Genomic DNA, 15,572 nt, shown 5'->3' with positions numbered 1-15,572 from the left:
TGGTTCTAAAAGTTAAGGAGTCTTGTTTAGGGTCTTTTATTGTCATAAGGCTAATTTTGTTATACTGTCACACCTATACTTTCTCTTTTTACTTATCCCAAAACATATAATCAGCATTTTCGGGATCGTTTGTTGTCTCTGTTGATGTGTGAGTGGCGTGAACCAGTAAAAACATCCCCTTTGGTGTTAACTGCTTGTACAGTATATAGACACCAATGATGATTTGTGTCTGCAGCTTTAAAGGCCCTGCTAGTTCCCCGACCATGTACCCGACTTCTCTGATCATTGTACACCAAATTCAACATTCCCTGCGGTTTCCGCTTGAAACAGTATGAGGCACTAGGGGTCATGTGCATTTCCTTCAGAAAGTGACAAGTGTTCACTGGTTGTGTATTTTTCAGGTATGGGTCCCGTGCACATGAACGAGGTGCAGTGCTCAGGATTTGAGAAGTCCATCACCGAGTGTCTCTTCAACAAGGAGAGTCTTGGTTGCAGCCACGAGGAGGATGCATCTGTCAGATGTAACGTCCCCGCTATGGGCTTCCAGGAGCGGGTCAGTGTCTGCGCCACCTCACACACCTGGGATTCCCACTAGCAAATGTGATCAAAATGCAGCACTAAAGAAGTTAGGCGACAAGTGAACTGAGTTACACAGGTTACTAATTCCCAAAGGGGAAGACAGAAGATGTCTTTGTCAACTTTGTCAACAAATACAAACTAAAATCAGGGACATTTTCCTTAGTCAAAGATTGGAAATTATTTGAAAATCACTTAGAAGTCCTAGATCAGGGGTCGGCAACCCAAAATGTTGAAAGAGCCATATTGGACCAAAAACACAAAAAACAAATATGTCTGGAGCTGCAAAAAATGAAAAGTCTTGTATAAGCCTTAGAATGAAGACAACACATGCTGCATGTATTTATATTAGTTATCACTGGGGGAAGATTTTTTTTTTCATTATGCACTTCAAGAAAAAAGTCAGTATTTCGAGAAAAAAGTCAAAATTTCGAGTAAAAAGTCGAAATGTCAAGATTAATGTTGAAGTACAATCTTGAGAAAAGAGTCGAAATGTTGAGAAAAAAGTCGAAATGTCGAGAAAAGAGTCGAAATGTTGAGAAAAAAGTCGAAATGTCGAGAAAAGAGTCGAAATGTTGAGAAAAAAGTCGAAATGTCGAGAAAAGAGTCGAAATGTTGAGAAAAAAAGTTGAAATGTTGAGAAAAAAGTCGAAATGTCAAGGAAATAGTCCAAATTTTGTGAAAAAAGTCAAAATCTACAGAAAAAAGTTGAAATGTCGAAATTAAAGTTGAACTACAATCTCGAGAAAAAACTCGAAATGTCAAGATTAAAAAGGAAAGGAAAAATGAAGGAAAAAAAGAAGAAAAAAAGGAAAAAAAGAAGAAAAAAAAGAAAAAAAAAGGTCAAACATTTTTGAAGAAGCTCCAGGGAGCCACTAGGGTGGCGCTAAAGAGCCGCATGCGGCTCTAGAGCTGCAGGTTGCCGACCCCTGTCCTAGATGGTCCTGGATTAAATTATCGCGGGGGACGCTGTGGGTGCTGGGGGCGTGTTTACTTCCAAATGACTTCAGCACCCACACCCTGGGTGGGGTTGGTGGAAGGCATGCTCTCTTCGTGATCCTTCCACGCACTACTGTACGTCCTGCCAGAAATGCCCCACCCTATCGGGTGAAAAGAAGTAGACTTGAGCTCAGTGTGGGCTGTCCCGGGGTTGGCAGAGGGCGAGCGATGCCCAGGACTGACTTAGGTAGCAGCACTGGGTGAAAAAAAGAAAATGGTGAAGAAATCTTGGGATACCAATATTTAGGAAAAAAAGAAGTCCGAAATAGACAACTGCTGTCTCTTTTCATGGAACAGCATTTTTCAACAAAACAAAGCAAAACCAAATTCTGCACAAATTACAGGTTGTGGCTGGGTTAGGGTTAGAGAGAAGACACAGGTACGGGACTGGACCCACTGCTGTGTCGACCTGTCGCCAATGTCTTCTCTAAACTAAAACTGTGACAGAAACCCTTTACAAAGCTGTTTCACACTTGAGGGGGTGTTTGCAGGAGGACTAGCACATGGGGATGGGTAGAGTTGGTTGTCTTCCAACCCTAAGGATAGCGGTTTAATCCCTCACCTCATCATACCCTACATATTCCCAATAAATAAATAGAACCTCTTTCTTTTTGAATTTCTGTTTGTTAGAATAATGCATTGAAGATGTAACGCGTCTGATATTTATGTTTTTTCTATCTTTACACAGTATTTCAAAAACCTACTGCTACTTCCTTTTATATCAACTCTACCATTTCTTGTTAATGCATTTAACAAGTTTGTAGTGGCACTCTGTTCACTCATATTTTTACCACCTTTTGAGTCAGTCCAAGTAAATTACAAGATTAAAGTAAATTACAAGTCCAACGCACGCATCCAAAATAGTGTTTTTGTGGACTGATTCAAAAGGTGGTAAAAATATGAGAGAACAGAGTGCCACTACATTTAGTCAAAAGACTGTGTTCCTTCCAGCATTTTCTGACTCAAACTGCAAGTGAAACTTAACTTCTCCTTACATCAAACCAAAGTCACAAAATTGCAGTGACATCACAACCTAAAATACAAAATATAGAAAACATAGAAAAGACTTTATCATGTACACATTGCTAAATTATGAATTTTAGTCGAATGTAAACCTTATGAATTCTAATGAAATTATCATCACCCATTTTTAACTGTTTTAACTAAATTATTAATCATTACCTAATCAGGCCCTTACTGGCCGTTACAAAGTTTATGTACTAGGAATAAAAAAAACAACAAAAAAAATATGGTCATTTAACCAATTTGTGACGGCAAACTTGTGCTTTCTTAATCCCCACAGCTGCGTCTGAGTGGAGGTCGTAACCCGTACGAAGGCCGTTTGGAGGTGCTGGTGGAGAAGAATGGCTCTCTGGTGTGGGGGACGGTGTGCAGCGAGGGCTGGGGAACCATGGAGGCCATGGTGGTCTGCAGACAACTGGGCCTGGGCTTCGCCAAGAGTGCTTTCCAGGTATGTGTCCTTGCAGCAGTGGGGTGGCCATGCTGATTTCTGAAAGAACAGCTTCATCTAAAGCCTTACCAGTATAAGGTGAGGTTATTACTGGAAGTCAGCTGACCTGCTGTGTGCCAGATAAGCAGGAGTCAAGGTTATTCCAGCGGTCAGGGAGAAATGATGACAGTACTTGTCACCGTTCAACAAATTTCTGCCAATATGTAAAGTATGCAGTCCAAAATCATGCAGAAACAGCATAGTCTTCACTCTGTTTTGCTCAGTGTTCCTTAGATGACCTCTCTATGTCATTACTGAGAATTAGGTAACGGAGGGAATCTGTTGCTTACGGAAGAGTATTAGGGCCAGGCAGGAGAAAAATAAAAATAATATTTTAGAGGAGGAAGATTTTTTTTTCATTATGCACTTTGAGAAAAAAGTTGAAATGTTGAGAAAAAAGTTGAAATGTCGAGATTAATGTTGAAGTACATTTTCGAGAAAAAAGTCGAAATGTTGAGAAAAAGTCGAAATGTCGAGAATAATGTTGAAATACAATTTTGAGAAAAAAGTCGCAATGTCGAGGTTAATTTTGAAATACAATTTCAAGAATAAAGTACAAATTTTGCCTTTTTTCTCAACATTTCAAATTTATTCACAAAAATTTTAACTTTTTTCTCGACATTTCCACTTTTTTCTCGACATTTCCACTTTTTTCTCGACATTTCCACTTTTTTCTCGAAGTGCATCATGTAAAAAAAATCTTCCTCCTCTAAAATATTATTTTTTATTTTTCTCCTGTCTGGCCCTAATAGCCTACTCTTCCGTAGTTGCTTCGCTCCCCCTCAAAAAATATTTAAAAATCTGTCAAGTCTGCTATGAACAAAACACTCACACTGATGCACACGGCACCAGTCTATTTGAATTTAAAATATTATAAACTTGTACGTGTCTTAAGATGAATTAATGATACTTTATAAAACGTCATAGCAGCCTTACGCCAAAGATGGCGCTGCCCTTGTGTCCGGTGTGAACGGTGATTCTTCTGCAGGAGACGTGGTATTGGCCAGGGGAAGTAGGCGCCGACGACGTGGTGATGAGCGGCGTCCGCTGCTCTGGAACTGAGATGTCTCTGTCCCACTGCCTGCACCATGGAAGCCACGTCAGCTGCTCCAAGGGAGGCGGACGCAACGCGGCTGGAGTCTCCTGCTCTGAGAGTAAGGCACATGAAAAGGGTTAAATCTCTAACATTGTAGCCCAGAAATCTACATGTAATGCTGGTGGATTTAAATCAGCTTTGCAGGTACTACATCTTTTTAGATAGGGTCTGATCCAGACATGGGCAAACTACGGCCCCCGGGCCACATACGGCCCATTACGCCTTTTAATCATGCCCGCCAGACTCGTCCAAATTATAATAAAAACCATGTTCATTTTCCACCTTTCCCTGCAATGCCCACATTTCCCCAATAGGTGGCGCATGCACACTCGAACACATTGACCGATGTTGGAGTGGCGGCGCGTATTTCATTTAGTTTCATGTCGCCATTCGAGCCCCTTCTGTAAAAAATCGCCTGACTCAGAGAGAGCGCAGTCATGATAATCAATCCATGATTTTGCGGGGTTTAACACAATTAAATATTATTGAGCTTGAGTATTTCGTTGAGTAATGATATGTTGTCAATGTTGAAAGTGATTCCATTCATTTTTTAATAAATGTTGATTTCTTTAACTTTGTACCTTCGATTGAAACGTATTAAAAGCAGAAGTAATCTCCAGGTTGGATAAATCCAAATGCGTACGCTATGCTATTTTAATCTATTTGCATTTTCTTCCTTCCAGTATTGTGCAAAATAGTGTGTAAACGCCATATCTTGCATATTCCTTGAGACAAAATGATTAACTAATAAGGGCTATTTTGCACATTTGAAAGACAATCCTCAGTGCAAATCTGTTAATAAATCGGGTTGTACATTTATTTGCGCGTTCTTACTGTGCTATGAGGTTCGCTCACACTACATGCAATGCTTTAGTATATCCAGCCCAAACACTCCATCCAAATGCTCCTGGCCTCTGTCAAATGTTAGAACGCATTGTGGCCCGTGAGTCAAAAAGTTTGCCCACCCCTGGTCTGATCTATCAGTCTACTAATATTCCTGCTCACAAGACACATTGTCTATTGTCTGGACAACGAACCAGGCCTGAACTTGATGTTTCTAAATGTGCTTCGCCTCCATCTTCCCCTTTTACCTCCCACATGTAGCGGCCCCCGATCTGGTGCTGAACCCTCAGGTGGTGGAGCAGACCACCTACATGGAGGATCGGCCCATGTTTATGCTGCAGTGTGCGTACGAGGAGAACTGTCTGTCCACAAACTCCGGCCAGGTCCCGGCCAACTCCTACCGCCGCCTGCTGCGCTTCTCCTCCCAGATCCACAACAACGGCCAGTCCGACTTCCGCCCCAAAGCTGACAGACACTCGTGGGTGTGGCACGACTGCCACAGGTTGGTTTCTGGTTTTAAGTTGGTGTTTATCACATTATAAGTTTGCCGTAGCAGTTTTGTTACTTTTACGGTTAAAGAGCAAAGAGCCAGAGCTTCCTTACAAGTCCCCCTTTATCAGTACTGGACTTTTGTATCAATCATGTTATACGTTTACTTATGTTTACAGATGCAACCAGAAATATGCATACAGTTTAGAAAAGTAAATCTTCTAATTTCTTAGAGTAAAGCTGAGGAAACCTTCTCTGTTGCTCAGTTAGGATTCCTGAAATTATTAGTAAAATATCAGAATGAGACTTTAAAAATTGTCTCTAATCAGCGTCTCTAATCTAATTATGGGTGCTGTTTTTAAACACTAGAGTCTGTCCTTAATGCTCCACAGGCAGCATCCTTGGAAGCATAAAACACAAAACATTTCTATTGACAGGATTACAGACATAAGGGCTATCATTACATCCTCTTTCTTCTGACCCTTCAATCTCTGTCCTTTGCTCAGCCGTTCTTGAAAAGTTATGGCCTGCATCTCTGTCATGCTTGGATGAGTTGGTCAGATAAATGAAGGCATCAGATGATCAGATGCTCAGATGATCCTTGCTATTATTAACAGCAGCCTGGATGCTGGTGTTGTCCCTGACACTTTTATACATAAAAAAACCCCTGCTTAAAAAAGCCAGCCTTGATGACACTGTGTTGGCTAATTTTCGACCCATCTCAAAATGCCTTTAACATCAAAAATCTTGGAGAGATTGGTGTACTTGCAACTAAAGTACGGAAGAGTATTAGGGCCATGCCAGAGAAAAAATAGGGGGGGAAGATTTTCTTTTTTATTGTGCACTTCGAGAAAAAAGTCGAACTGTCAAGAAAAAAGTCGAAATGTCGAGAATAATGTTGAAATACAATTTCAAGAAAAAAGTCGAAATGTTGAGATTAATGTTGAAATAAAATTTCAAGAATAAAGTCTAAATTTCGCCTTTATTTCAACTTTATTCACAAAATGTTGACTTTTTTCTCAACATTTCGATTTTTTTCTCGAAATTGTACTTCAACATTAATCTTGATATTTCAACTTTTTTCTCGACATTTCGACTTTTTTCTCAAAGTGCATAATGAAAAAAAAAAATCTTCCTCCTCTAAAATATTATTTTTATTTTTCTCCTGCCTGGCCCTAATACTCTTCCGTAATAAAGTCATTCTTGCTCCACCATAACATTTTGGAAATCCTTCACAGCAGAGTCAGCGTTACTGAGGGTCAGTAATGACATCCTTTTGGCCGCTGATGCTGGAGATGATGTGATCCTTGTCCTGCTGGATTTAACGGCAACATTGGAAACAGTATAACACAGGGTTTTGATGTCCAGGCACCAGAAGATGGTGGGGATCCGAGGTGCTGCACTAAACTGGTTTAGGTCAAAGGCTTACTTGGCAGGAAGAATCATGTGTGTAAAACCTTTCTGTCTGTGTGTGAAGGCATTATCACAGCATGGAGGTGTTCACCACCTACGACCTGTTCAGCTTAAATGGAACCAAAGTGGCCGAGGGGCACAAAGCCAGTTTCTGCCTGGAAGACTCGGAGTGTGATGAAGGTAGGAATCAAGCAGATTTCCCCACTTCTCTTTCAAGATTTAGAAAAAAAACAACCTGACAATGAAGTAACAAGCTTTTAAACTCAGGTAAAACGATGTTCCCTGCAAAGGGCAGGTTGTAACATACCAGCTCCATCTTCTCCTTGTGATGTCAGGAGGTTTTCATTGTCTTACACATCAATGCTTTGGTCTCACAGACCACAGCGTTCCTGCTTTGGTTTACTCTGCGGCCACATTAAGGTCACTCCAAGACACGAGATTCAGCTGTAAAAGCACCAACTAAATACTAACTGATTGAACTTGTGAAGCATTTATAGCTGAAGGGCCTGCATTGCTCTCAGAAGCTGGGGGAACCAAAACAGAACCAGAGGAGAAGTTAAAATGGAATTTCAAGAGAGAGAGAATATGTTTATGACACTGCTCAAGTACACAATAAGCAGAGCTGGGTAGAGTAGCCAAAAATTGTACTCAAGTAAAAGTACTGTTACTTCAGAATAATATGACTCAAGTAGAAGTAAAAAGTAGTCATCCAAATAATTACTTAAACTTAAGTAAACTTAGTAAAAGTAAAAAAGTACTTGGTGAAAAAACTACTCAAGTACTGAGTAACTGTTGAGAAACGTCTGATTTATTTTTTTAACACAACCATTCAAACAGACAAAAGTACAAAATAATAATTTTCATGCAAATTAAATCAATACAATAAATTAAAATGAATAAAAAATAGCTTAAATTAAAATAATCATAAAGTAAATTCAAGTACTTTAATAAATTATAAAATAAATAAAATAATAACAGAATAAAAAAGTAAATTAAGCACAAAATTTCAAGCCTTTGTATTTTTCTTTTTTAACCAGGCAGAACTAGAACAAGCCCATGAACTCATATAAACTCTCTCTGTGTGTGTGTGTGTGTGTGTGTGTGTGTGTGTGTGTGTGTGTGTGTGTGTGTGTGTGTGTGTGTGTGTGTGTGTGTGTGTGTGTGTGTGTGTGTGTGTGTGTGTGTGTGTGTGTGTGTGTGTGTGTGTGTGTGTGTGTGTGTGTGTGTGTGTCTGTGTGTGTGTGTGTGTGTGTGTGTGTCTGTGTGTGTGTGTGTCTGTGTGTGTGTGTCTGTGTGTGTGTGTGTGTGTGTGTGTCTGTGTGTGTGTGTCTGTGTAAATGTGACAAAACATGCAAAAACAAACATTTTTCCCAAAGAATCAATGAGTGATGTCATGAGATTGACGCGTACGCAGATAAAAGGGATAAAACAAAAGTAACAGCTCAACGTAGCCTAATGTAGCGGAGTAAGAGTAACAGTTTCTTCTTCACAAATCTACTCAAGTAAAAGTAAAAAGTATAGTGATTCAAAACTACTCCTAAAAGTACAAAATTTCCCAAAACTTACTCAAGTAAATGTAACGGAGTAAAAGTAACTCGTTACTACCCACCTCTAACAATAAGGTATCCTTTGAAGCTTAATGTGGTAAAACGATCTTATTCTGTTCTTTCAGGAATTGAAAAGAGGTATGAATGTGCCAACTTTGGAGATCAGGGCATCACCGTGGGCTGCTGGGACACGTACAGGCACGACATCGACTGCCAGTGGATCGACATCACTGATCTCAAACCCGGGGACTACATCTTCCAGGTGACTATTGTAGCTCTGCAACAATAGTTATCTTTTGCCACGGCATTCTCACTCTGCACGGTTCAGCTCATTGGCTTACTTTCTTCACCAGATTAAAATTAACCCAAACTACGAAGTACCAGAGACGGACTACAGCAATAACATCATGAAATGCAGATGCAGATACGACGGCCATCGTGTCTGGATGTACAGCTGCCACAACGGTGAGACTATGCCTGAATCTGACTTCCAGTTTCTTGTTAATGATTGCATACTTTTGCACGCTACAATCCAACACAGTATTTGATGTATACTGGACCTCCCTCATGAAACAGGAACAGAACACAGTTCTCACAGTTTATGTGTGCATAAACTGTTCACTGAGTGAAGTTGACACGTTTTGGCATGAAAACGTTAGTAGTTCCCACCTGTTTGAACAAAATCTACTGACTCATATCACGTGATACGGCTCATTATCAGAGTTTACAACGTTAGGGTGTTATAAGAACGGTAATTTTCACAATGTGTTGACACCTTTTAAAAAAGCGTCTTAAACACAAGAATACATTTGCAACAATCTAAAAGTAAAGTGAAAAAAATCAGATTACAGTACAGTTTCTCTGCTAAAATCTTTTACCACAGCAATAAATGTTTTACTAGATCTAGTTTAAGCTTAAATCATCGTCTTTAACCCTGGTACTGTCTCTGGGTCAAAATGACCTAATTCTCCTCTCCTTCTTTCTCCCTTCCTTCCTTCCTTCCTTCCTTCTTTCCGTTCTTCCTTTTTTCTTTCTTCCTTCATTCCTTCTTTCCTTCCTTTCTTCGTTTCTCCCTTCCTTCCTTTTTTTCTTTCTTCCTTCCTTCCTTCATTCCTCCCTTCTTTTCTTCCTTCCTTCCTCTCTTCTTTTCTTCCTCCCTTCTTTCCTTCCTTTCTTTTTTTCTCCCTTCCTTCCTTCCTTCCTCCCTTCTTTTCTTCCTCCCTTCTTTTCTTCCTCCCTTCTTTTCTTCCTTCCTTCCTTCCTCTCTTCTTTCCTCCCTTCTTTCCTTCCTTTCTTTTTTTCTTCCTTCCTTCCTTCCTTCCTTCCTTCCTTCCTTCCTTCCTTCCTTCCTTCCTTCCTTCCTTCCTTCCTTCCTTCCTTCCTTCCTTCCTTCCTTCCTCCCTTCTTTCATCCCTTCTTTCCTTCCTTCCTTCCCTCCTTCCTTCCTTCCTTCTTTTCTTTCTTCCTTCCTTCCTCCCTTCTTTCCTTCCTTTCTTCTTTTCTCCCTTCCTTCTTTTCTCCCTTCCTTCCTCCCTTCCTTCCTTCCTTCCTTCCTTCCTTCCTTCCTTCCTTCCTTCCTTCCTTCTTTTCTCCCTTCCTTCCTTCTTTTCTCCCTTCCTTCCTTCTTTTCTTCCTTCCTTCCTTCCTTCCTTCTTTTCTCCCTTCCTTCCTTCTTTTCTTCCTTCCTTCCTTCCTTCCTTCCTTCCTTCCTTCCTTCCTTCCTTCCTTCCTTCCTTCCTTCTTTTCTTCCTTCCTTCCTTCCTTCCTTCCTTCCTTCCTTCTTTTCTTCCTTCCTTCCTTCTTTTCTCCCTTCCTTCCTTCTTTTTTCCCTTCCTTCCTTCTTTTCATTCTTCCTTCCTTCCTCCCTTCTTTCCTTCCTTTCTTCTTTTCTCCCTTCCTTCTTTTCTCCCTTCCTTCCTTCCTTCCTTCCTTCCTTCCTTCCTTCCTTCCTTCCTTCCTTCCTTCCTTCCTTCCTTCCTTCCTTCCTTCTTTTCTCCCTTCCTTCCTTCTTTTCTCCCTTCCTTCCTTCTTTTCTTCCTTCCTTCCTTCCTTCCTTCTTTTCTCCCTTCCTTCCTTCTTTTCTTCCTTCCTTCCTTCCTTCCTTCCTTCCTTCCTTCCTTCTTTTCTTCCTTCCTTCCTTCCTTCCTTCCTTCCTTCTTTTCTTCCTTCCTTCCTTCTTTTCTCCCTTCCTTCCTTCTTTTTTCCCTTCCTTCCTTCTTTTCATTCTTCCTTCCTTCCTCCCTTCTTCCCTTCCTCCTTCCTTGACCCGAAGACAGCATAAGGGTTAAATAGTAATACACGCTATTGCGTTCAGCTAACAGTTGATTTTAGGTCATTAAAGCAAATTAAGCAAAGATTATTTTCAAACTCTGACTGAAATGCAGATTATTCAACTATTAAAATGACTTTTGTTGTCAGACTATTTTTGAAAAGAGTTGGATTAATCTCTCCACAAACGGCAAGAAAACTGGGTCTCATTTAAACCCGGAGAGGAATCCCTGCTAGCTTATCTCTGCACACATAACCACCTACGTATCGTGCAGGCCTCTCTTTTTTAACTGTCTATCTGACTGCAACTACTGATGTCTCATGTGAAGCGAAGGTTCTAAAAGTCTGTTTTTTCCGTTTCCAGGCGGCTCATTAAGCAGTGAAACGGAGGAGACGTTCCCGGGTCTCCTCAACAACCAGGTGACCCACAGGTAAATTCAAAGAAGAGGAGTGGAGTCAACTGGCCATTCCCTCTCACGTAGGAAGACCAATCTGAAGCGACCACTACATCATTCCATCTGAGCTGGGTTTCCAGCCCGGCCCTGACCAAAAGCATCCGCCTCCTTCGTCCCTCCACGCCCTTCTCCCCCTCCAGCTGAAAGCATATCTGATTCCCTCTGGCCGAGCTGAGGCAGCTCTACCCACACATCCAAGTCCCTATGAAAACCAAGGGAACGGTGAAGCTCTATACCAGCCCTGCGACTGAGAGGCCGCCTTTCTCTGGAATGCATCAACGTTTCTAATCTACATGTAGCATTATGAATGTCAAGTCACAGAAATGCAGCATTTTAAAAGAACCCTCCCCCCCTTTTGAAAGCTTTTCCTGTGTTCCTGAGTCGGAATGTCTCTGCTAGATCACTTTAAGACAGAAAAAAATCACTGATAATAGCAGCCTGCGTTGGGAAATGATGGCTGCTTGTGTTTCCTCCCTTTTCACCAGCGCCAGAGTTGTAACACAAGGCCATATAAACCCAGACTGCATTAAAAAAGCATTTCAGGGGCACGTCAGAATCCTCTGAATTGCTTTTTAGGAGTGTGATGCGATTAAGCTGCAGTAGAAGCAGGTCCCTCAAAAAGAAGATTTGTCACCAGTCGTAAGCGATGACTCCCAGCTTCAGCCATAAGACTGATCTGATCTCCTGCAGCTAAAATGTGATGTGATAAAGCGTCTTAACGAGAGACCTGTGCCGAAAATACTGCAGCATTTATCCTCCGATCTGCTCCGCACACCAAAGGAATAGTCTTTAGGGACATTTCAAAGAAGAATTGCACTATTTTCCTGTTGGTGGGTCAGTTTCATCAAAGTGTTGTTGGAAATGGCCTCATTTCTTTAAAGATACTCCTGATAAGAGCGACTGAACGCTCTTTGAAAAGGCTGGCTCTGCTGCTCTCTAGTGGTGTGACTTCCTACCGCGCTGCAGGGAGAGCTGAACCTTGAAACATCGTACAGTGCTTTTCATCATACTTATGTGCTGCCTGGCCTCTTTAACTCTATAATAGATACTCTATAATATGAGAGATGTGAGGATGGAAGAGCCGAGAATGAATAGTCTTAGTTTTATTGACAAGAAAATGTGTTTAACATGTTTAGGTTGTAATGATTGAACCATGTTTGGGTGATGAGCTGAGACCTCTGGGGCCCTGTTTCAGGATAATGTGGGTATAGAAAAATGGATGGATGGATGGATGGTTGTAGTGCTGGGTGGTAAGACCAAAAATATATATCACGGTATTTTTCAAAATGATATCGGTTTCACGGTATATCACGGTATTTTTTTTTTTCATGCAAAACTGGGTGTTAACCACATTTTTTAATTATTTGGAAAGGAATTGCTGCAGTAAATTGCCTTAGAATGGCCTATTTTACTGTCATGAGGAGGATGCATAAATCAAATACATTTGATTTAGGCATGCTTTTCAAAGAAAAAAATCTTTTACAAAATTACAAGGTAGAAAATATTTATTGAACATAAAAAACTGAACATTTTTTAATTTCCAGCATTATGTTGTTTTGGTTCCACTTCCTGGTGAATGTTAGGTAAAATTCTTATGCGGTTTCTTTTTGGTTGGCCAACGATTTATGTTTGTGGTGCGCAACCGGTACGGGAGCGGCCAGTCTATTTCCTTATATTACAACGCCGTTATTAAGTGTTCGGTTTTTTTCCCACTTATTCCACCAAACACCGAAAGTGTATTTTTTGCCATTTTCGACCGAACAATTTTGGTTACCGAACAATCGGTGAATCACTACTAATAAACAGTCCCCTCACAAACAGTGTCCAGCGGCGGGCGGCGGAACGGCTTTCCCAACGTTCCCAACGTTGTGTACGCTACTTTACATACTCACCGGTATGACGGTATATGAAAAATTCATATCATAAGAAAAATAAACACCGGTATTCGTTATGAACCGGTATACCGCCCAGCACTAGATGGATGGTTGTAGGACTGATGTTATGCCACTTAATGACCACTTATTAAGACTTTTCCGTAGGACATACATAAATTTCCTCAGTCCGAGCTCCTCCACAAGCTTCCTCTCACCTCCCTCCTTGATATGTAATGATAATAAAGTGATATGTAAGTCCTCAAGGATGCCCACGGGAATGATTTTCAGGAGGGGGAGACAAACAAGGAAGCATGAACATTGTGCTTTGTGTTTTCCTCCCTATATAATCATGACCGATGTTATTTTAAAACGGATAAAGTCTCGGTCACGCCACATTTAATCCCCGGAGATTCGGTGATGTCACTCAATTTGACAGCAAACTGAACGTTGCAATAAACGGAGAACTGGGAGTTCTCGACATGTCTGTTGATTATTTTAGTTGAGAGACTGAAGTGCTGGGTCTTAAAATGGAGGAAGCAATTATTGCTAATTAGCTGCAAAAACCCACCCGTTTTACATTTAACTTCCTCTGATAAACATAAAACTCCCCAGCAAGATGGCTTTCAGACAGTTACAAGACTATTCCGGCGGCATGTTTATCTGCAAGCTACGGCTGCAGCACACGTTCTCAGATTAAACAGCACTGCTTAGAATATGCTGACCACCTTTTCTCTGCCCTTTAGGCTAATATACACATCTGATTTTTATTTAGAGCAAAAATATTGAGTTCAGGCTCAAATTAAAAAAAGACCACTTGAAGATTTGCTTTTAGACGTTTGATTGGGTTAAAGTGCAGAAGTAAAGGTCACCTCCCTCCTTCACGTTGCCCTCACCACCAGTTAGCGTGTTTAAGTTAGCCACACATGGCTAATGCTCAGGTACGTCAACAGGGGGTCCGAAATGTACGTTTTCTGTGGCCCACTTGGACACACCCACGAAGGGTACCGTATTTTCCGCACTATAAGGCGCACCTAAAAGCCTTCAATTTTTTCAAAAGCTGACCATGCGCCTTATAATCCGGTGCGCCTTATATATGGATCAATATTGAGCCGCAACTTCACCCACTTCTTGAAGTGATTTTTCATCAGATCAGCCTTCCGCATCAGTTCCGAAACAGCTTTTTTTCTCTTCTCCCTCTGGATATTTTCCAGCAAAGGCTCTGCGTGTATTGTTGAAATGTCATTGCGACATTTGACTGTTTATTGTTAGACAGTTTTTCTCCACAAATTAGGCATAGTGGTAGGCCGCTCTCATCAGAGGTAAATGCAAATGAATCTGCCCAGGCATCATTGAATGTTCGATTTTCTTCAGATATTTTTCTTTTCTTACATTTCTCCATGCCTTGCTGGGGTTGAAAGTCGCGACGAATGGATGGCGTTTTGGCGGGTATACCGGCTTTCGCGAGTATGACGTTTATTTTGAGGGACGAAAAACAATAAAATATATTTATTCTAATATGTCAAGATCACAATAATCTTCCAATTTAGAACTAAAATATTAAAGAACTAACACAAATAAAATACACTTCAATTAAATACTTGCGGTGCGCCTTATAGTGCGGAAAATACGGTACTTCATCTGAGTCCCAGCTGGATCACAACTCTTAAATGTGGACCTTGGCCTGAAGTGGCAAATGGACCTCAGTTGGGTTAAGTAACTGAAATGAGATGAATTACCGGGGCATCGTGGGACCTGGAGACCATCCCACATCCATGGCCCATTTGCCCGCCCACATGATCTTGAGATAAATTCACCGGCTGGTTGAAGAACTAGTTTCCATCTTGTAGCCCAGATCCCATCCTCTCAGAGCTTCACAGAGGACACGTCCTCTCAGTGTTTTTCTTTTTTCAACAGCTATAAAATTAGCACGTCAGTATTCATCTTTTAATGTTAGGTTTTTACAGTTTTATTCTCTGATTTATTCTTTTGTATCTTAATGTGTGAATTTTATTGTACTATTTGTAATGGTGCTATCAAACTGGTCCTCTATTTTCTGAGGGCACAGTACATGTTGAACAGCTACATTATGTATACTAACAGTATACTTGAACTGAGCGTACAAAACAATGTGCTTTGTGTGTTAAACTATAATAAAGGTCAGAGTTATGAAGCAACAGAACATGTGTCTTCTTTGTCCACATTTCCCTCACACAGGTGTCTACCTTCAGGTCTTGTGCTTTAAAACATTATTTTGAAAGCATCTTTAATTACACCAACACCTCCCTACTCACCATCATGAAAAAGTATTGCTTTTATATGAAAATAGGGATTTTCTTTTTCCCATGTCTCCCAACAGAAGCCTTGATGTGTTAAAAGGAACCCTGGCTATTAAGACATGTAGGTCTTAAAAGATAAATGTTGGTATCAATTATAACAATGTGATATAAAAAACCTTGTTGATGTCTTCGTTTTTATAAAATTTGAAAATATAATTTAACATGT

General features: G+C 40.7%; 1 protein-coding gene across 1 annotated transcript in view; it reads left to right on the top strand.

Moving 5' to 3' along the window:
* loxl2b (lysyl oxidase-like 2b) overlaps positions 1-13,333 on the top strand; it is a 52,396-nt gene extending 39,063 nt beyond the window's left edge. The window contains exons 7-14 of the mRNA XM_061730508.1: positions 402-553; positions 2,879-3,046; positions 4,074-4,239; positions 5,286-5,526; positions 6,991-7,106; positions 8,599-8,735; positions 8,827-8,938; positions 11,106-13,333. Coding sequence (XP_061586492.1) covers positions 402-553; positions 2,879-3,046; positions 4,074-4,239; positions 5,286-5,526; positions 6,991-7,106; positions 8,599-8,735; positions 8,827-8,938; positions 11,106-11,176 — 1,163 coding nt within the window. The 3' untranslated portion in view covers positions 11,177-13,333. The remainder of the gene's footprint in view (positions 1-401; positions 554-2,878; positions 3,047-4,073; positions 4,240-5,285; positions 5,527-6,990; positions 7,107-8,598; positions 8,736-8,826; positions 8,939-11,105) is intronic.
* The last annotated feature ends 2,239 nt before the right edge of the window (positions 13,334-15,572 follow it).

Source organism: Cololabis saira, chromosome 9 (assembly GCF_033807715.1).
Source record: "Cololabis saira isolate AMF1-May2022 chromosome 9, fColSai1.1, whole genome shotgun sequence".
Classification (NCBI taxonomy): domain Eukaryota; kingdom Metazoa; phylum Chordata; class Actinopteri; order Beloniformes; family Belonidae; genus Cololabis; species Cololabis saira.
Note: the sequence above shows the minus strand (reverse complement) of the source record. Positions and strands in the feature narration are given on the sequence as shown.